The 18,674-nt window shown below is 38.0% G+C and overlaps 2 protein-coding genes across 8 annotated transcripts in view; one reads left to right on the top strand and one right to left on the bottom strand.

Moving 5' to 3' along the window:
• LOC128697234 (heparan-alpha-glucosaminide N-acetyltransferase) overlaps positions 1-13,260 on the top strand; it is a 68,246-nt gene extending 54,986 nt beyond the window's left edge. For all 6 annotated transcript variants that reach the window (XM_053788831.2, XM_053788830.2, XM_053788833.2 and 3 more), the window contains 3 exons: positions 6,235-6,327; positions 8,011-8,194; positions 12,070-13,260. In XM_053788831.2, the coding sequence (XP_053644806.1) occupies positions 6,235-6,327; positions 8,011-8,194; positions 12,070-12,248 (456 nt within the window). In that variant the 3' untranslated portion in view covers positions 12,249-13,260. The remainder of the gene's footprint in view (positions 1-6,234; positions 6,328-8,010; positions 8,195-12,069) is intronic.
• A 1,898-nt stretch (positions 13,261-15,158) lies between these two features.
• Positions 15,159-18,674, bottom strand: part of Nup133 (nuclear pore complex protein Nup133) — a 77,470-nt gene continuing 73,954 nt past the window's right edge. For both annotated transcript variants that reach the window (XM_070104167.1, XM_070104166.1), the window contains exon 21: positions 15,159-17,365. In XM_070104167.1, coding sequence (XP_069960268.1) covers positions 17,229-17,365 — 137 coding nt within the window. In that variant the 3' untranslated portion in view covers positions 15,159-17,228. The remainder of the gene's footprint in view (positions 17,366-18,674) is intronic.

Below are 18,674 nucleotides of genomic sequence, written 5' to 3'. Positions count from 1 at the left end.
AAACATTTTTCATTAATCCATCTGATACTTTTTCAAAATTATATAATAAACACACTATGTAACATATAAACATGGTAAATACACCCTACAGTAGAATAAATTAACATAAATATGAGATGTTAAAGGTACTAGTAGGTTGGTAGACAACAACCACCCAGGGAGGTACTACCACCCAGGGAGGTACTACCATCCTGTGGTAGTAGTTTGGTAGACAGCAACTGCCCAGGGAGGTACTACCATCCTGTGGTAGTACGTTGGTAGACAGCAACCACCCAGGGAGGTACTACCATCCTGTGGTAGTAGGTTGGTGGACAGCAACTGCCCAGGGAGGTACTACCATCCTGTGGTAGTACGTTGGTAGACAGCAACCACCCAGGGAGGTACTACCATCCTGTGGTAGTAGGTTGGTGGACAGCAACTGCCCAGGGAGGTACTACCATCCTGTGGTAGTAGGTTGGTAGACAGCAACCACCCAGGGAGGTACTACCGTCCTGCCAAGTGAGTGTAAAACGAAAGCCTGTAATTGTTTTACATGATGGTAGGATTGCTGGTGTCCATTTTTCTGTCTCGTAAACATGCAAGATTTCAGGTACGTCTTGCTACTTCTACTTACACTTAGGTCACACTACACATACATGTACAAGCATATATATACACACCCCTCTGGGTTTTCTTTCTAGTTCTTGTTCTTGTTTATTTCCTCTTACCTTCATGGGGAAGTGGAACGGAATTCTTCCTCCGTAAGCTATGCGTGTTGTAAGAGGCGACTAAAATGCCAGGAGCAAGTGGCTAGTAACCCCTTCTCCTGTATACATTTCTAAATGTAAAAGGAGAAACTTTCGTTTTCCTTTTGGGCCACCCCGCCTCGGTGGGATACGGCCGGTGTGTTGAAAGAAAAGAAGAAATACAAGATGTTATGTGTATACGAACGTGTATCGACTGAACCCAGATGTGTTCATCTGCTTGTTTACGTTATGGCATCTCTCTCCTCTCATTTACACATTCTCTCTCGTTTATTTGTTTTACCTCGTTTACCCCTCACCATACATTAAGACTACAAATATTTTAAGGTAAGTAATGAGTGTACTGTGTGTGTATTTTACTTTTTTATTCCTTTATGGCTAGTTCTATTGCTAACTTAATATATGTTAGTGTAAACTTATCTGGCATTTATATGCATTTATAAGTAGAAAAATGGCATTCTGCTTTCCAGCGATGTCTGCTCTCTGGTGGTAGCCGGAACCTAACCTGCCGTACAAGTGGAGCACTACTGTATGTCTTGCTACTTCTACTTAAACTTAGGTCATACTACACAGCCAAGAAATGTGCGAGATACTAGAGTCCCGGTATGGCTCGGTGTTCAGCGAGCCATTACCCAGACTAAGGGTTGACACTCCAAATGAATTCTTTATGAATGAGACCCAAAATTTGGTCATCTCAAAAATCTCTTGATATAATTCCTAACACCACAAGACTTTGAAAAGGCGATAAATGACATGCCCATGCACTCTGCCCCAGGGCCAGACTCATGGAAGTCTGTGTTATCAAGAACTGCAAGAAGTCCCTGTCATGTGCCTTCAGTATTCTATGGAGAGAGAGCATGGACAAAGGGGTCATCCCACACTCGCTAAAAACAACAGACATAGCCCCTCTACAAAGTTGGCAGTAAAGCAATTGCAAAGAACTACAGACAGATAGCACTAACATCCCATATCATAAAAATCTTTGAAAGGGTTCTAAGAAGCAAGATTGCCAACCACCTAGATACCCGTCGGTTACACAACCCAGGGCAACACAGGTTTAGAGCAGGTCGCTCCTGCCTGTCCCAGCTACTGGACCACTATGACAAGGTCCTGAATTCTGTAGAGGATAAACAAAATGCAGATGTAGTATACACAGATCTTTCAAAAGCCTTCAACAAGTGTGACCATGGTGTAATAACACACAAAATGCGTGATAAAGGAATAACGGGAAAAGTTGGTAGATGGATCTATAACTTCCTGACGAAGAGTAATAGCCAACAGAGTAAAATCTGAGGCAGTTATGGTGAAAATCTCTGTTCCACAAGGCACAGTACTCTCTCCCATCCTATTCCTCATACTCATATCTGACAGAGATAAGCCATAGTTCCATGTCTTCCTTTGCAGATGACACCTGAATTCCCATGACAGTGGCCTCCATCAAAGACATTGCAAGATTCCAAGCAGACATAAACCAAATCTTCATATGGGCCGCTCAAAACCATATGAAGTTCAACGAAGATAAATTTCAACTACTACTTAGATATGGAAAACTTCTTCTTTCTTTCTTTCAACACACCAGCCGTATCCCACCGAGGCGGGGTGGCCCAAAAGGAAAAACGAAAGTTTCTCCTTTTACATTTAGTAATATATACAGGAGAAGAGGTTACTAGCCCCTTGCTCCCGGCATTTTAGTCGCCTCTTACAACACGCATGGCTTACGGAGGAAGAATTCTGTTCCACTTCCCCATGGAGATAAGAGGAAATAAACAAGAATAAGAACTAGAAAGAAAATAGAAGAAAACCCAGAGGGGTGTGCATATATGTGCTTGTACATGTATGTGTAGTGTGACCTAAGTGTAAGTAGAAGTAGCAAGACGTACCTGAAATCTTGCATGTTCATGAGACAGAAAAAAGGACACCAGCAATCCTACCATCATGTAAAACAATTACAGGCTTTCGTTTTACACTCACTTGGCAGGACGGTAGTACCTCCCTGGGCGGTTGCTGTCTACCAACCTACTACCTATAATGGAAAACTTGAGGAAATTAAAACTATCAGGGTATACATCAAATTCTAAGCATACAGTAGAGCGAAAAAGTAATGTGAAGGACCTGGGAGTGATAATGTCAGAGGATCTCGCCTTCGAAGACCACAACAATGTATCTACCGCATTTGCTGGGAAAATGATAGGATGGATAATGAGAACCTTCAAAACTAGGGACACCAAGCCCATGATTATTCTATTCAAATCACTTGTTCTCTCTAGACTGGAATACTGCTGTACACTAACTGCCCCCTTCAAGGCAGGCAAAATTGAAATTAAGTCACATGTGCAACATCTGGGTATCTTTATTGTAGACATTTTGCCATCCAGTGGCTTTATCAATACAAATTCTAGGACATAACTTGAAGACAGTAGAACTATGTACAGAAGATGAGGTAATCAGTACTCCCAACCTAGGAGTAGGTGCGAAGAGCACCGTAGTCGTGGAGATTCTGAAGCAGAAGCAAGGAGCCTGGCGCTTATCTCCACGACTACGGTGCTCTTCGCACCTACTCCAAGGTTGGGGGACTGATTACCTCATCTTCTGTACAGAGTCTTACTGTCTTGAAGTTATGTCCTGGAATTTGTATTGATAAAGCCACTGGATGGCGAAACGTCTACAATAAAGATACCCAGATGTTGCACATGTGTCTTAATTTCATCTTGTCGGTATTATACACCATTCTTGCACAGGCAAAATTGCTGACCTGGAGAGTGTACAAAGAACTTTCATGGCACACATAAGTAAGATAAGGCACCTAAATTACTGGGAATGGTTGAAGTCCCTTGATTTGTATTCCCTGGAACCCAGGAAATGCAGCATTTCCCCAATGAAAAGCAGGGGCACCACGAGTACACTGAGACACAACACAATAAGTGTCAGGGGCTCAAGACTGTTCAACTGCCTCTCAGCATACATAAGGGGGATTACCAATAGACCCCTGGCTGTCTTCAAGAAGGCACTGGACAGGCACCTAAAGTCAGTACCTGACCAGCTGAGCTGTGGTTCATACTTCAGTTTGTGTGCAGCCAGCAGTAACAGCCTGGTTGATCAGACCCTGATCTACCACGAGGGCTGGTCTCAGACAACCAAAGTAATTGGATATACATTATTTCTTACGGGAAATATTACTTCAGTTTTCGCACAAATCAGTTTTTTGCCGATCTTCTGGAAAGGATTAACCCCTTGACTGTCGCAACCCCCAATCCTGAGGTGTCTCCTGGTGTCGCAAAATTTAAAAAAAAAAAAAAAAAAAAAAATTGTTTTTTCTTATGAAATGATAGAGAATCTTTTCCAGATTGTAATGACACCAAAAAAACGAAATTTGATGGAAAACTGACAAAATTGCACTCTTGCGAAGTTAGCGACCTCGGCGATATTTACGAATCGGCAATTTCGCCCACTTTGAGCCCTATTTTCGGCTAATTCCATTGTTCCAGTCAACCAAACTCATAGCTATTTCTTTAGAACTCCGTTTTTTCTATCGAGTGAGTACAATGAACTGCCCATTTACCGATTTCAACTACCCAATAACGTGGTCAGAAATTTGCAATTTGGACAATTTCACAAAAATTAAAAAATGACAATTTCAAAATAAGGTCCAGAATGAACAATGCAGACATTCCTGGCTCTAAAATAACATTTTCTTTGTTCATCAGTCACGTCTCCAGGCCCCTCTGATATTACTCTTGCTTTCTATTTTGAATTTTTATTCAAACAAAAAATAGAAGACTTACTGTTATGCAGACTACTGCAATACTGTAATAATTGTATAAATAACATCAACCCATTCATGACTGCATATTAGAATGGCTAGTTGGACATTTATTGGACAATGGCATCATTTGTTTACTTTTGAACATCGGCAAAAATCAAACATTTCCCCTACTTTGAGCTCCATTTCCAGGTTCTTTTTATAGTAAAACCAAGCAAAATTATCTCTATTTCTATAATGTTTTCCATTCTATCAAATGAGACCAAGAAAACGAGAATACAACCATAAATACTGTACGAAAATAGACCACAAAGTCAACATTTTAATTAAAAAAAAGGGTCGGAGTTTTTTTTTTCTCATTATGCACTGCGTGCTGCAGGATTTTTTTTTTTATATGGTGCACAATGACCACACAGACCCATTCTCTCGCATGTGGGCCTACCAGCTTTCTCCTGGTTGATTTGAAGCCGCTAGAATTTATGAGTATATATACGTCAAACACGGTACCTCGTAAGACGTATATGTACGGCCGCGACAGTCAAAGGGTTAAAAACGAAAACCAGGGTTCCATTGTATATGCTTCAATGTAAACATTGATCTACACATCTCCTACCCATTCTAAAGCCTCCCTGCTCATCTGCAATCCTGCTTTCTGTCTTAACTCAATTTCTTTCAATAATAACCCTACCATACACTTTACCTGGTATACTCAGTAAACTTATTCCCCTATAATTTTTACAATCTCTTTTGTCCCCCTTCCCTTTATATAAAGGGACTATACACGCTCTCTGCCAATCCCTAGGTACCTTCCCCGCTTTCATACATTTATTAAACAAAACCCCAACCACTCCAACACTACATCTCCCCCAGCTTCATAGTTTTTATTCCAATAAAATTGTTTTTCCAGTGTGAGGAAGTTTTGTGAAAGACCAAAAAAATGCGAATGATAATTTGTGGAACCATCAACAGAGATTGATGAAAGATTTTTATTATGTTTGAACTTACTGTTTATCAGTACATTATCTTGGGCATGGAGTAAATGTTTGCATCTACCGGATAAACAAGGTTTTTATGCAATATTTTAGACATACACAAGAGTACAAGTATGAGGTGCGTCTCTCGCACTCGGAAGACAGAGGATCAAGCCTCCACCACATCTTAAGCTGAATGACCCACATGAGTTTAGTGCTTAATATGAATTATTTAATTAAAAGTAGAGAAGAATCCTTCCTTCATGAGTCACATTTACGTATTATAAGAGGCGACTAAAATGGCGGGAGTGAGGGGCTAGTAACCCCTTCCTAGTATTAAGTAGTCTGATAAGCATTAGGTTTAGTCTGCCTGAAGTGCCCTGGCATGGTATACCTGGAGAGGGTTTCAGGGATCAATGCCCCCACGGCCCAGTCTGAGACCAGGCCTCGTGATGGATCAGGGTCTGATCAACCAGGCTGTTACTGGTGGCCTGCACCACTCCTTGCACCAATCAACCACACACTGGTTAACCAGACTGTGACTTTCTTTGTACTTAGGAAATCAAAATTGTAATTACACATTGTAAACTATGCAAAGAAATAAAATCCTTAATCCTTCTGCTGTATAACTAACTAAACGTAAAAAAAAAAAAACTTTACATTTCTTCTTTTTCAGGTCACCTTGCCTGAGTGGGAGATGGCCATTGTTTAAAATAGATTCGTATACTTCTTTCAGATATGCAAAGACTGTTTATTTCAGGTACAATTGGGAGCGGCAGCTGGACGCATCATTGTCACCTATCAGGACCATGACTCACGCATTAAACGCTGGATTATTTGGGGCATTGTCTGTGTAAGTCTCATCGGTTGCTTTTTATTCTAATTTATCTATGCTGCAGGTATTTTATTATATTGCTATTGTGTCGGGCATCTCGTTAGGTTTGATCCAAGGCGAGAGTGACTCCAATCCGATTACCTTTCATTCCCCAAGTGCTCTGTGAATATGGTATAAATAATTGTTCATAATATCATTTGCTAAAATCATCTGTGTTGAAAATATGTAAAGTGTTGAGTAGTGAAATGAGTTGATAGAAATGTTATAAAGGTTTGGGTACTGAGAAAGGACAGCCGATGGGTATGCTGGGAATACAGTCAGTCCTCGACTTAAACACAGTACAGGAGATGTTCAGTGTGTTTATAATATTGTGTATACTGTAATACGTATATTTGTATCATTATTATACACAGTACACAACATCCCCAGCATGTTTGTACATTGAAGACTTCCTGTATTATGAACATATACAGTTCAGGAGGTCCCCAATGTGTTGTACGTCGAGGACTTGCTGTAGATATTTACAAGGCTTGTGTGAGTGAGTTAGGTTAGGGTGAGTGTAGGCAAGTGGTTTTTGTGGTCTTGGTATGCTGTTGAAGTGTGAGCAAGGTAGTGTTTAGGAGAGGACTCAGGGAAACAAGTTGGCTGGACTTGAGCCCTGGCAGTGGGAAGTATAGTACCTGCACTCTAAAACTGGGGTGAGTATGTTGCAGTTTGAAATCTTTTCTCAACTCTGATGGTATAACCATTCTAGCAAGACATAGATTGAACAAACGATGGTGAATGCACTTCCTCTTCGTTTGGGCTTCCGTACCCTAGTGGAAAACAGCCTGTGTGAAAAACAAAAAAAAAAGTGAAGTACTGGGGTTAGAATGATGGGTAAACATGCTAGGACATGTTTAACCTGAGTCAATAGAACTATTGCAGTGCTCCTCTAATCATGAACATAAGAAACAAGGAACACTGTGGTAGGCCTACCAGCCTATACCTGACGGTTCCTTTCAAATCTAAACCCACTAAAAAATATTCGCCCAACCCATTGTCAGTGTTACCCAAGAAATAAGCTTTGATAACCCTATTACTCTTGTGCAAGTCCCACTCAGATACAAACCCTCTCACTAGTGTATTTATCTAAGCTATATTTGAAGGTACCCAAGTTTTCAGCTTCAGTGACCCTGCCGAGTATTTAGAAAATCTGGAAGTTCTTCATTCCACACAATGGCCGGTGAGTGAGGTGAAACGTGCAGACACATTTTCTTGTGCTTTGTTTCCCAGCTCACCTAGGAGTCGTAGCACAGTTTGACTCGTATATTAAATTCTAAGCTTGTCTAGTTTGTAGATTGAGGCCTTTTATAGCTATATTATTATTACAGTCAAACACAAGGGTCATAGAGCTTCCCAGCTATAGTACATACAGTGGACCCCCGCATAATGATATTATTTCAATCCAGAAGTCTGTTTAGGTGCCGTTATAGACCGAATTTGTTCCCATAAGAAATATTGTGAATTAGATTAGTCCATTTCAGACCCCTAAAAATACACCTACAAAAGCACTTACAAAAATAAACTTACATAATTGGTCGAGTTGGGAGTCGATCGTTATCCGGGGGTCCACTGTATTTTAAAAATTGTTTCTTAATGTCTTGATAGTATGGTGTTACTTGATTTTTTATCTCTAAATTATTTACATTTTTCCTTTAGGGTATGCTAGCAGGCTTTCTCTGTAGCTGGCATAAGGAAAGTGGTCCAATCCCGGTCAACAAGAACCTATGGTCGCTCTCCTTTGTATTCGTCACGGCCTGCTTTGCTTTCTTACTTCTGTCATTCCTGTACTTGATTATAGACAAATGGCAGTGGTGGAATGGCAGCCCACTTAGATATGCTGGTAAGTGGTGCAAGTGGCTAGCTGTTCTCTTACTTTCTATTACAGTGGACCCTCGAATTTAGTAGTGCAGTTTCTGTATACAAAACTATTATTATCTTTAAAATGTATTTTTTGTTAATATTTCCCATAGGAAATAATGGAAATCCGATTAAACCATTTCAGACACCCAAAAATATTAAAAAAAAATACATTTTATAGATAAAAATAGTTTTGCATACAGAAACAGCACGACTAAATTCGAGGGTCCAGTGTATATTTAAGTATGTCTGTCTTGTTGAGGTACGAGCCTCAGACATACAATTTCTTGAATACCAAAACTATGACTTTTCATCTCTGTTTTATACTAAATATTTTTGTTCAAATAAAATACCATGCAGAGGAAACAATTTTGGTAGAAAAAGTTGGGATGTTACGTGCAGTTTTTATGTTTTATAAATGTTTTTAATTAACCCTTAAACTGTCCAAACTTAGATCTACATTTTTTTACATGCTTTCAAATGTAAAAAGAAAAATGTAGATCTACATTCGGAGCGCTATGCACGTGAGCGTAGATCTACGTTTGGACAGTTTAAGGGTGAAAAAGTTCTCGACTGGTTTGCATCTGGCTAATCAACTTTGACGAGGGTGATCGTTTTGATAATAAAAATAAATATACCTGCCTAAATAATGAGGAAATAATAAATGACTGACTATTTATTTATTTATTTATTTATTTAGAAATTTTAGCATACATACAGAGGTACAAAAACTACAGATAAGAGCAGCATGCCAAAGCCACTTATATGCATAGCATTAAGGGCGGGCTTAAAATTAACTTAAGATTAACTAAGCAATGATGAAATCAGTGATAAGACATTATTGTAAACAGATAACTATAAAGCACACCACCGGTATTTTTTTTTCATGCATATACAGTGGAACCTCCACTCACGAGTTTAATCCGTTCTGTGACCTTGCTCGCATCTGGATTTGCTTATTTGCAGTCAATTTTCCTGATTTAAATTAATTGAAATGAAATTAATCCATTCCAGTGGAATTCCAGGAACAACAAAATACTTCAGTAATTTCCCTAATATCAACTCCACGGCTTATTTACCTATAACAGTTCATCTAATATGACAAACAATAACATAAAAACATGATACAGTGGGCCATCGTTTTTCATAAGGCTTGAAAATCATAACATTTTTTTCATCAAAACATTGACTCAAAAATAGTTTCTCTCCGACGTGTATGCACAGCCCCGAGCAACCTCACACTCCATTCCCAGCCAGTGTGCCATTGTTTATTAGTGAGTGAGGATGATCCCACGAGTTCATACATTTCATAATATTCCATTTGTTTTAGTGCTTGCAACTGCTAAATAAGCCACCTTGGCTCCAAAGAAAGCTTCTAGTGCCAGCCCTTTGGTAAAGTATGTGACAAACATATAATTTAAGAAAGTTTGTAGAAAAATACGAAAGTGGTGGTGGTAGCGGTAGCAGTTGTGGTAGAGGGTAGTAGTGGTTGTGATAGTGGTAGAAGATGGTAGTGATGGTGGTAGCAGTAGTTGTGATAGGTGGTAGTGATGGTAGCAGTTGTGATAGTGGTAGAGAGTGGTAGTGGTTGAGATGGTGTTAGAGGGTGCCTTCAGTGATTTTACTAACTCCTCCAATGTTGTTGGAGTTATATAGGACTACAGAAAACACTGGCGCCTCAACTGCTGCTTCACCACCATTATGGACGGCTTATGCTCACAGTGACCCTTATACACCCAACAACACCTCTCGTGACATACATAGACTTATTTTATTCATTCTAGAGTATATTCTATGTTATTAATATTGTTTATTATGTCATATTATTTGAATTGTGATAAATAAGCTGTAGAGTTGATATTGGTGTCATATTCTCCAACAATAAACTCGCCTCTCCTCCCTCTGCCCCGTCTGCCATACACCAATAAGAGTCTTCAGTAAAGGTAAGTGTGATGTTAAATGTTCATATATACATTTTATTAGTGCTTTACATTTGTCATTCTTTTCTGCATGTAAATCTATATTTAAGCTTTGGGAAGTGACCCCCGATAAGGACTTGGTACTTAGTCCTTATGGAGGGCGATATCCTTTCCAAACAATAACCTCTTCCCTCTCTCCTCCTCCCTGTCTTCCAACCATCAACAACAACCTTCAATAAAGGTAACTGTCATGTTGAATGTTCATTCTTTTGTGCATGTAAATCTATCTTCAAGGTAAAAAATTTTTTTTTTTTTTTAATTTTTTTTTTAATACTTCTGGGTGTCTGGAACGAATTAATTGGATTTACATTATTTCTTATGGGGAAAATGGATTCGCAAATCGTCAATTTCGATAATGGTCACACACACTCTGGAACGAATTAATTATGAAAAACGAGGATCCACTGTATATACACTAGAATGAATAAAATCGTGTCATTACTTGTATAGCTAGTGGTGGCGACAGCGGGCATTGTTGTTGTTGGGGTACAACTAGGGTACAGCAAGGTTGCTACCAGGGTACAAGAAGGTAGTTTTCAAGGTACAAGGTCTGCCACTACTGCTTCATGTTGTCTGCCACTGTTACCTCATGATGTCTGCTTCCACTTTTGCTAGCGTGTTGAGGTGCTTTCCAGTATGTGAAGGCTGAGGAGCAGTGCCAATCGGACAGGTGTTGGACGGTGACGTCATTTGTTTACTCTTGAACATTACCAAAGAATTGAACATTTCTGCTAGTTTGAACTCAGTTTCAAGGTACTTTTCGTCATGAAATCAATCAAAATCATATCTATTTCTGTAGTATATCTTCCATTCTATTCAGTGAGACAAAAAAAAAAAGAATACAACCATAAAAACCATACGAAAATATGCTGCTAATGGCTGAGAGGTGAACTCCGTTATTTATGGTCCAATTTCTTTCAGTTTTGGTGTACGTTAAGAAGCACCTTTCCATCATACATTACCCGAGTTTCAATAAGATAGTCCAACAAACGACTGAAATACAATTCCCTAGAGCAAGAGCCCCTCGCCAGCATTGAGGAACCTCCCTTGAGGCTCTCTCTCATCTGGAAATTTCGCTTGCAAATGGAAGCAAAAAATCGACAGCGGGACTGCGCGTATCTGGAAATACTCGCTCGTGGATGCACTCATAAGTATACAGTGGAACCTCCACTTAACAGTTCACAAACAGGCAAAATTATTTACAAAGATTATCTCAGTCCACAGCAGTACTTGAACCTGTGTTTGCAGCATCAAGATCAACAGTACTTTAGCCACACAGCCAGACCCCAGATGAACATGGACACCTAGTCAAAATTAATCGGTGAAACCCATGTTGAATCAAATTCTACCACATACAGTGAACTTTGAAAGAGAATTTGGAATGCTTAATAATTCACAAGGCAGAATTATTTGTGCTGATTATTTATTGCATTGTTGATAAAATGGTTATTTAAAAGTCTTTATTGTGCAAAGGCCCTACTTAATATTTTCTTAAAAGTTGCATAAGGAGCCATTCTCTTGCCAGGCTATATAGCTTTTCATTATTGTATTTTTGGGAAATGCTAAACCCTGAAAAATGATTAATTCATTCATGGGAGTGGAATGGTAAACCCACACCATAGGAAGCGAGAAGCAGTCGGGTTCAATCCAAGAGCGGGAGGTAGAGTTCAAGCTCTTGGATCAAGAGCCCTTCGCATGTTAAGTTACCTCCTTTTGAGGGGTGGGGTTGGGAGGTGATGAAGCTTGTGTATGATGGGAAGGGTAGCTCCAGTTCTCTGAATCAAGAGCCCTACATCAGTATAAAGGTGCCTCTCCATCTTCTTGAAGGGATACTGTTTAGACCATCATGATAATTGTTAAAACAGTTCCTTCCTTGCAGGTATGAACTCCATCTTGGTGTATATGGGGCATGAAATTTGTGGTGGATTGTTTCCCTGGTCATGGACGCCAGTTGGAGAGCATCATGCCAATTATCTCATCATGAACCTCTGGGGCACAAGTATGTGGATCATCATAGCCTATATCTGCCACAGACAGAAGCTGTATGTGTCTGTGTAAAAATTCCAAGACTAGAGAGGAGGCAACCAGAAGTGGCCTTGTGTGACAGCCCTACATGTTTTTCATGGGTAAGACTGGCGATCTGTTGGAGTGTGAGCAGGGTAATATTTAGTGAAGGGGTTCAGGGAAACCGGTTATTTTCATATAGTCGGACTTGAGTCCTGGAAATGGGAAGTACAATGCCTGCACTTTAAAGGAGGGGTTTGGGATATTGGCAGTTTGGAGGGATATGTTGTGTATCTCTATACGTATGTGCTTCTAAACTGTTGTATTCTGGGCACCTCTGCAAAAGCAGTGATAATGTGTGAGTGTGGTGAAAGTGTTGAATGATGATGAAAGTATTTTCTTTTTGGGGATTTTCTTTCTTTTTTTTGGGTCACCCTGCCTCGGTGGGAGACGACCGACTTGTTGAAAAAAAAAAAAAAAAGACTGGCCATACCTATTTAACTTTGTGGGTAAGACTGGCCATACCCATTTTTCCTCATGGGGTAAGAAACTATGGTGATGCCCACAAGACCACTCCTGGCAGCTGTCCTATGAGCATAGCCCCAACAATCTTACTAGGCTAGTCAGACCTTTCAAGTGGTGCTAGTTGTGTATTAGTGTAGCATAGGAAAGTCATGGCAATACTCAGCAATAGATATATCTAGAACGTACTTTTTTTTTTATCGAAAAGTCAAATATATTTTTAACTTTTTTAATTCTTGGTGTAAAAATCCAGATTTTAATAATGGCTGGAAAATGCAAAAATGTTTACCAACCAACAAATTGGAATGGCCTAGAACAGTGTGATTATGGTAATGAAAATGTCAGAGGCTAGACTTTGAGATCTCGTCACACCAGATAATGGGTTGGGTTTTGTTAACTGCTCAAACAAGCATCTCGCAAGTTACCAATATGTTTGTTCCAGTGAAAGTATTTTAACCCGTAAACGGTCCAAGCAGATCTACGTTCACATGTGTAGCGCTACAAAAGTAGATCTGTTTTTTTTTTTACATATTTTCAAATATAACAAAAAAAAAGTAGATCAAAGTTTTTTACACTTTCAAATGCAAAAAAAACAAAGATCTACTTTTTTTTACATACTTTCAAATGTTGAAAAAACGTATATATACATTTGGACCGTTTACGGGTTAAGTACAGTGATGGTTCTTAGAATCATAAAAAATTCCATTGCTGCTATTGAATGCTCAACATGTTAGTATTAGCCTTTTTTTTTTTTCATGACAATATTTCAAGCTCATAGGAATGAGTCTGATGATATTTTGTTTACATTTTTCTCTAGTTATAGACACAATTAAATTTGATGAAGATTAAGTTAAGTAAAGCTGTGATGCTCAATATTATAAATTACTTATCCACATTCCATTTGGAACCTGCCATATTTAGTTAGTGTAAAATGAAATACATTGGCAAGCATTTATTGAAGAAAGTTATGGCTTGATAAACAATAATAATGCAAGTTAATTATTCAATATTCCTCCATGAAGTCATGCACTTTGATACTAGCGCCACAAGTACTACAAACACCACTACTACATCTCCCTGGCATTAACCCTTTGACTGTCGCAAGTCCCTTTCTGAAACTGTCATTCTATGTCGCAAAATTTTTGGGAAAAAAATATTTTCTTATGAAATGATAGAGAATCTTTTTCTGATGGTAATGACACCAAAAGTACGAAATTTGGTCAAACTCGAGGAATTACGCTCCCGCGAAGTTAGTGGTCTTGGCGACATATGCACATCAGCGATTTCACCGATTTTGAGCCATTTTTGGCCAATTCCGTTGTTCCAGTTGACCAAACTCATAGCTATTTCTTTAGAACTCCATTTTTTCTATCAGTTGAGTACAAGAAACTGCTCGTTTACTTTTTTGGACTACCCAATCAAGTGGTCAGAAATTGGCAGTTTGGCCAATTTCAAACAAATTAAAAAAGATGCCAATTTCAAAATAGGGTCCAGAATAAACAATGTAGACATTCTTGGCACTAAAATAACATATCCTCTGTTCATTAGTCATGTCTCTAGGCCCCTCTTATATTACTATTGCTTTCTATTTTGATTTTTTATTCATACAAAAAATACAAAATTTACTGTTATGCAGACTACTGTATTATTGTAAAAATGGTATAAATAATATCAGTGCACTTGTGAAAGAATATTAGACTCCCCAGTTGACGTGTATTGAACGTGTGATGTGATTTGCTTACTCTCGAACATTGGTAAAAATCGAAAATTTCCGCTACTTTGAGCTCAATTTCAAGGTCGTTTTCATCTTGAAACTAATCAAAATCATCTCTTTCTGCAATACGTTTCCCATTTTATCACGTGAGACCATGAAAACAAGAATACAAAGTGAAATACTATACGAAAATACACCTCAAAGTCGGCGTTTTAATCCAAAAAGTTTTTTTTTCTCATTATGCACTGCGTGCTGCAGGATTTTTGTGGTGCAAACTGACCACACAAACCCATTCTCTCGCATGTGGACCTACCAGCTTTCTCCTGCTTGATTTGAAGCCGCTAGAATTATTGCGTATACATACGTTCGAAACACTGGCTCGTAAGATATATATATACAACCAAAACAGTCAAAGGGTTAATGGTCAACTAATGTGTATTATTATTATTATAATCAAGGGGGAAGCGCTAAACCCGGAGGATTATACAGCGCCTGGGGGGGGGATGTGGAAGGCATTCAGGCTTAATTCGGGGAACTGGAGCACAGATCCAATTCCCTAAATCAAGAGCCCCTCACCAACATCAAGGCACCTTCCTTGAGGGGACCTAATGTGTAAAGTAGTGTTAATTTCCTCTTTACAAAATGGATAATAAAGACCAAGTACATAGTGATAATTGACTTAAAAATTTGGTATTAGTAAACTCATTTGTGGATTTAATAAAAGTATCTTAAATGCCATATAAATTTAGTTTAGTTCCAGGGTATATCTTGAGCATATTTGTTAATGTCTGGTATACTGAATACTTAACATGGGGTAATACCTGGTAACCAGAATAACATCTATGAAATTTTAAAATAATAAGCCACAATTATACACAGCTGTAGTACTGTATTATCCTCACAGGTTCAGTGATTTTTGTGAGTATAATTGAAAATCCTTGTAATTATGGACAGGCTGTTCATGACCAGTGTATCATGAACCCTTGTTAGTTTTTTCTAAATGTAATTAATACAATATTAAGTTGAGGTATAAGACTGTGCACAAGTTCTTGTTTTTCATCAATATATCTGTTAAGAGTAATGAAACAAAATGTGCAAAATATCATCCACAAGTGTTTACATGCATGAAATTTATATATAAAATAGTTTGCTGATTGATACTTTTACTACATTGTCATTGTGTTGTATCTTGTTAAATTATACCAAATATACTCTTAAGTTGTCTACATATATTGTTACTGCAAACTTTTCTCTCATATATATCACTTAAAATAAAACTTCCTTTATTTTGACAATATCATTTATACTGCCGAGTGACCCTCACGGGTTTAGTACTTCCCATAAGTGTTAGACATGCAAGTGTATTATATGCCGCATATGGTCACAACTGCGCATGTTGAATTTACAGATTGTGTGAAGTATATATTATGGTAATGTAGTATATGTGCTGTATTATAAATTGCTCATGGAGCACATATACTGTATATACCATAGTATATACTGCATAATCTGTAAATTCAGCATATGGAGTTAAATGACCATATATACCGATGAACTGTATGTAGCACATATATATACCATTATCTGCAGCAAATATACACCACATACACCAATTATATGCTGCATGTGGTCTAGACTAGTATATGCTGCACATGTATACTCAGCATATCAGTGTACCTGCCATATATACAGTAGGTTACACTTTCATTCAAATACTTGATACTTTCTGTAATATATTTTAAAAGTATTTGCTATAAAGATGTTATTTTTTTGTGTCTCTATCTTGCTATATAACATTTACAATAATAATCACTGAAATACACGTTTATATTTTGTTTCGTGTTACAATATAATGAATATAAATGTACAGTCATGTAATATTGGACACTAATAAATTTTTTTTACAAATGGCAGTGGAAGTTTTTTCTTTCATTTTACACATAACTAAACATTTTGTACCATTATAAAATACAGCCTCGCCTCACTTAGCGACGTACTCGTTTACCGACGACTCTGACTTACGATGGGCTCTCTGACCCATACCTAAATGTATATTAAGGGCTGATTTCCTCTATTCTGTTTATACAGCAGTGTTATGTATATTGTAATAAACATTTAAAAATAGACCAATGTTATAAATAGTACAAAGGTAACATTAAAACAATATTAAACATGGTTGACACAAATCCACTACATCATAGTATGCTCCTCATTTAGCAACGAATTACTTTAACGACGTGGTCTGAGGAACGGAACTCTGTCGTTAAGTGAGGAGAGGCTGTACTAAAAACTTATAAAACATTTTATAACTCCTTTGGTCTAGACGATGGTGAAGGGCTCTTGATCTAGGGAATTGGATCTGTGCTCCAGTTCCCTGAATACTTTCCATTCCCCCCCACCACAGGAGCTTTATAATCCATATGGGTTTAGCACTCCCTATGATAATATTATATAGCACGCTGTCATATATTGCAATTTTTTATACTGACTGAACTTATGCATTTACGAGCAATACAAAGAAAGGTCTTCATAGTACAAATCATTAGTTTCAGTGCTCTTTCAACCACATTTATGAAAAATTGCAATATATATAGGCTCTTCATGTGAGAGCTTATTTAAATAAGACTTAATGCTGAGCTAACATATGCCCATGACTGGAGGCCAAACTACATTTATGGACTGCTTGATCAAACACTGTTTCTACTAGCAGCATGCGGGCCAACATGAATAAAGTTTTTGCAGTCTCATCACTAATTCAGTCCACTCTCCCTCAAATATCTGAGTGTTACTTGGTACATTCAGCCAATAAGTTGATGAATCTTCTCATAGCCAGCATTCACAAGAAATTTAAAGGTGGAGTCCTCCTTTAGATCTCCGAGCTTGTCAGAGGACAGCAAATCTTCAGCGGGGATCAGCAGCTCCTGCATATCGCTACCTGAAACAACAATTACAGTTAAAAATCCCAAGTGAAACAAAGTGCTCCAATACATTTGTGTGGCATCTCTAAAACTGAAGAATTATCATTTACAAAAAACAGGTTTAATAAATCATACAAATTGCCTCAATTATAGAGTAAAATTAATTTCCTATATAACAGGTCCCCAATTTACAAACAACTGCACTTAAAACTGGGGTTACTTTAGAATTGATAAATGTCTCACAAATGTTATCCTGTTGACACAAACTTCATAATTTTTTTTTCTGTTATTCACCAAATGCATTTATATTTTACACTGGTTAAATTTATGCATATGTGAAGGGCTCTCATTTGTTTACCAGAAACTGGTCAAGAAGTGTAGATTTATATATTACAATTTAAAGCTGAATTATTTTATTTTTCTTAGTTAAAACTAAGTTCACTGATATTACAGTACACGTGCATAAGCGGAGAGATTGTTTGGTACAGACGGTTAATGAATAGTACACCTAATCGCAAATTTTTTAAACTAAATTATAAAATAAATCACCTTAAGTAATGTTATTTAATGTGCATATGCTTTGTGTGTGTTTTAAGCTCACTTGTTTGGGGAAGAATGGTCTCCTGGATGGCAACACACCACAACTCTTCCTTATACACACTGCAACCTTCACTACACCATCCAACACCTCATGTCAAAGCATATAATACACTCACTATAACCAGTGAGATGGGTAGCATATGTAAGGAATATTGTCAGATATGACAGGAAGGAAGTGCTGTTGCTATCCCATACAAAAGGAACTTACCTAGGTATTGCACAGTGATATTAATTACATTGTTAAAAAATATATTAGATGTGGAATATTATGCTTCAGAATGTATCTACCAGTATAGCTTACATTTCTAGTTCCAAACAAGCAAGTTGCAATCAAGTGCAGGAATGCATTAGGGCCATAAGTGGCTTATTAAGTACCAGTAATATGCAAGTTATAAATTATGAGAGTTGCTAAACACTTGAAATTTAATCTAGGAAACAGTTTTGTATGGAACAGGAGGGGGGAGGGGTATTCCACCAGTACCATATCACTGAAACCACCACTTGTCAGTATGAATGGGAATACTCACAGAAAAAAAGTTAGATTAGGTTTGCTGACAGTTTAGCTCTGGGCAAATGTATTCTGAGCACGACTTAAGAAATCGTAATGACTCTATGACCGCGGGTTCAATCCCGGCCGGGGGTATGGTGTATTCTGAGCACCTCTGCAAAAACAGTGATAATGTGTGAGTGTGGTGAATGATGATGAAAGTATTTTCTTTTTGAGGA

Source organism: Cherax quadricarinatus, chromosome 89 (assembly GCF_038502225.1).
Source record: "Cherax quadricarinatus isolate ZL_2023a chromosome 89, ASM3850222v1, whole genome shotgun sequence".
Lineage (NCBI taxonomy): Eukaryota > Metazoa > Arthropoda > Malacostraca > Decapoda > Parastacidae > Cherax > Cherax quadricarinatus.
This window is presented reverse-complemented; position numbering and strand designations above follow the sequence as displayed.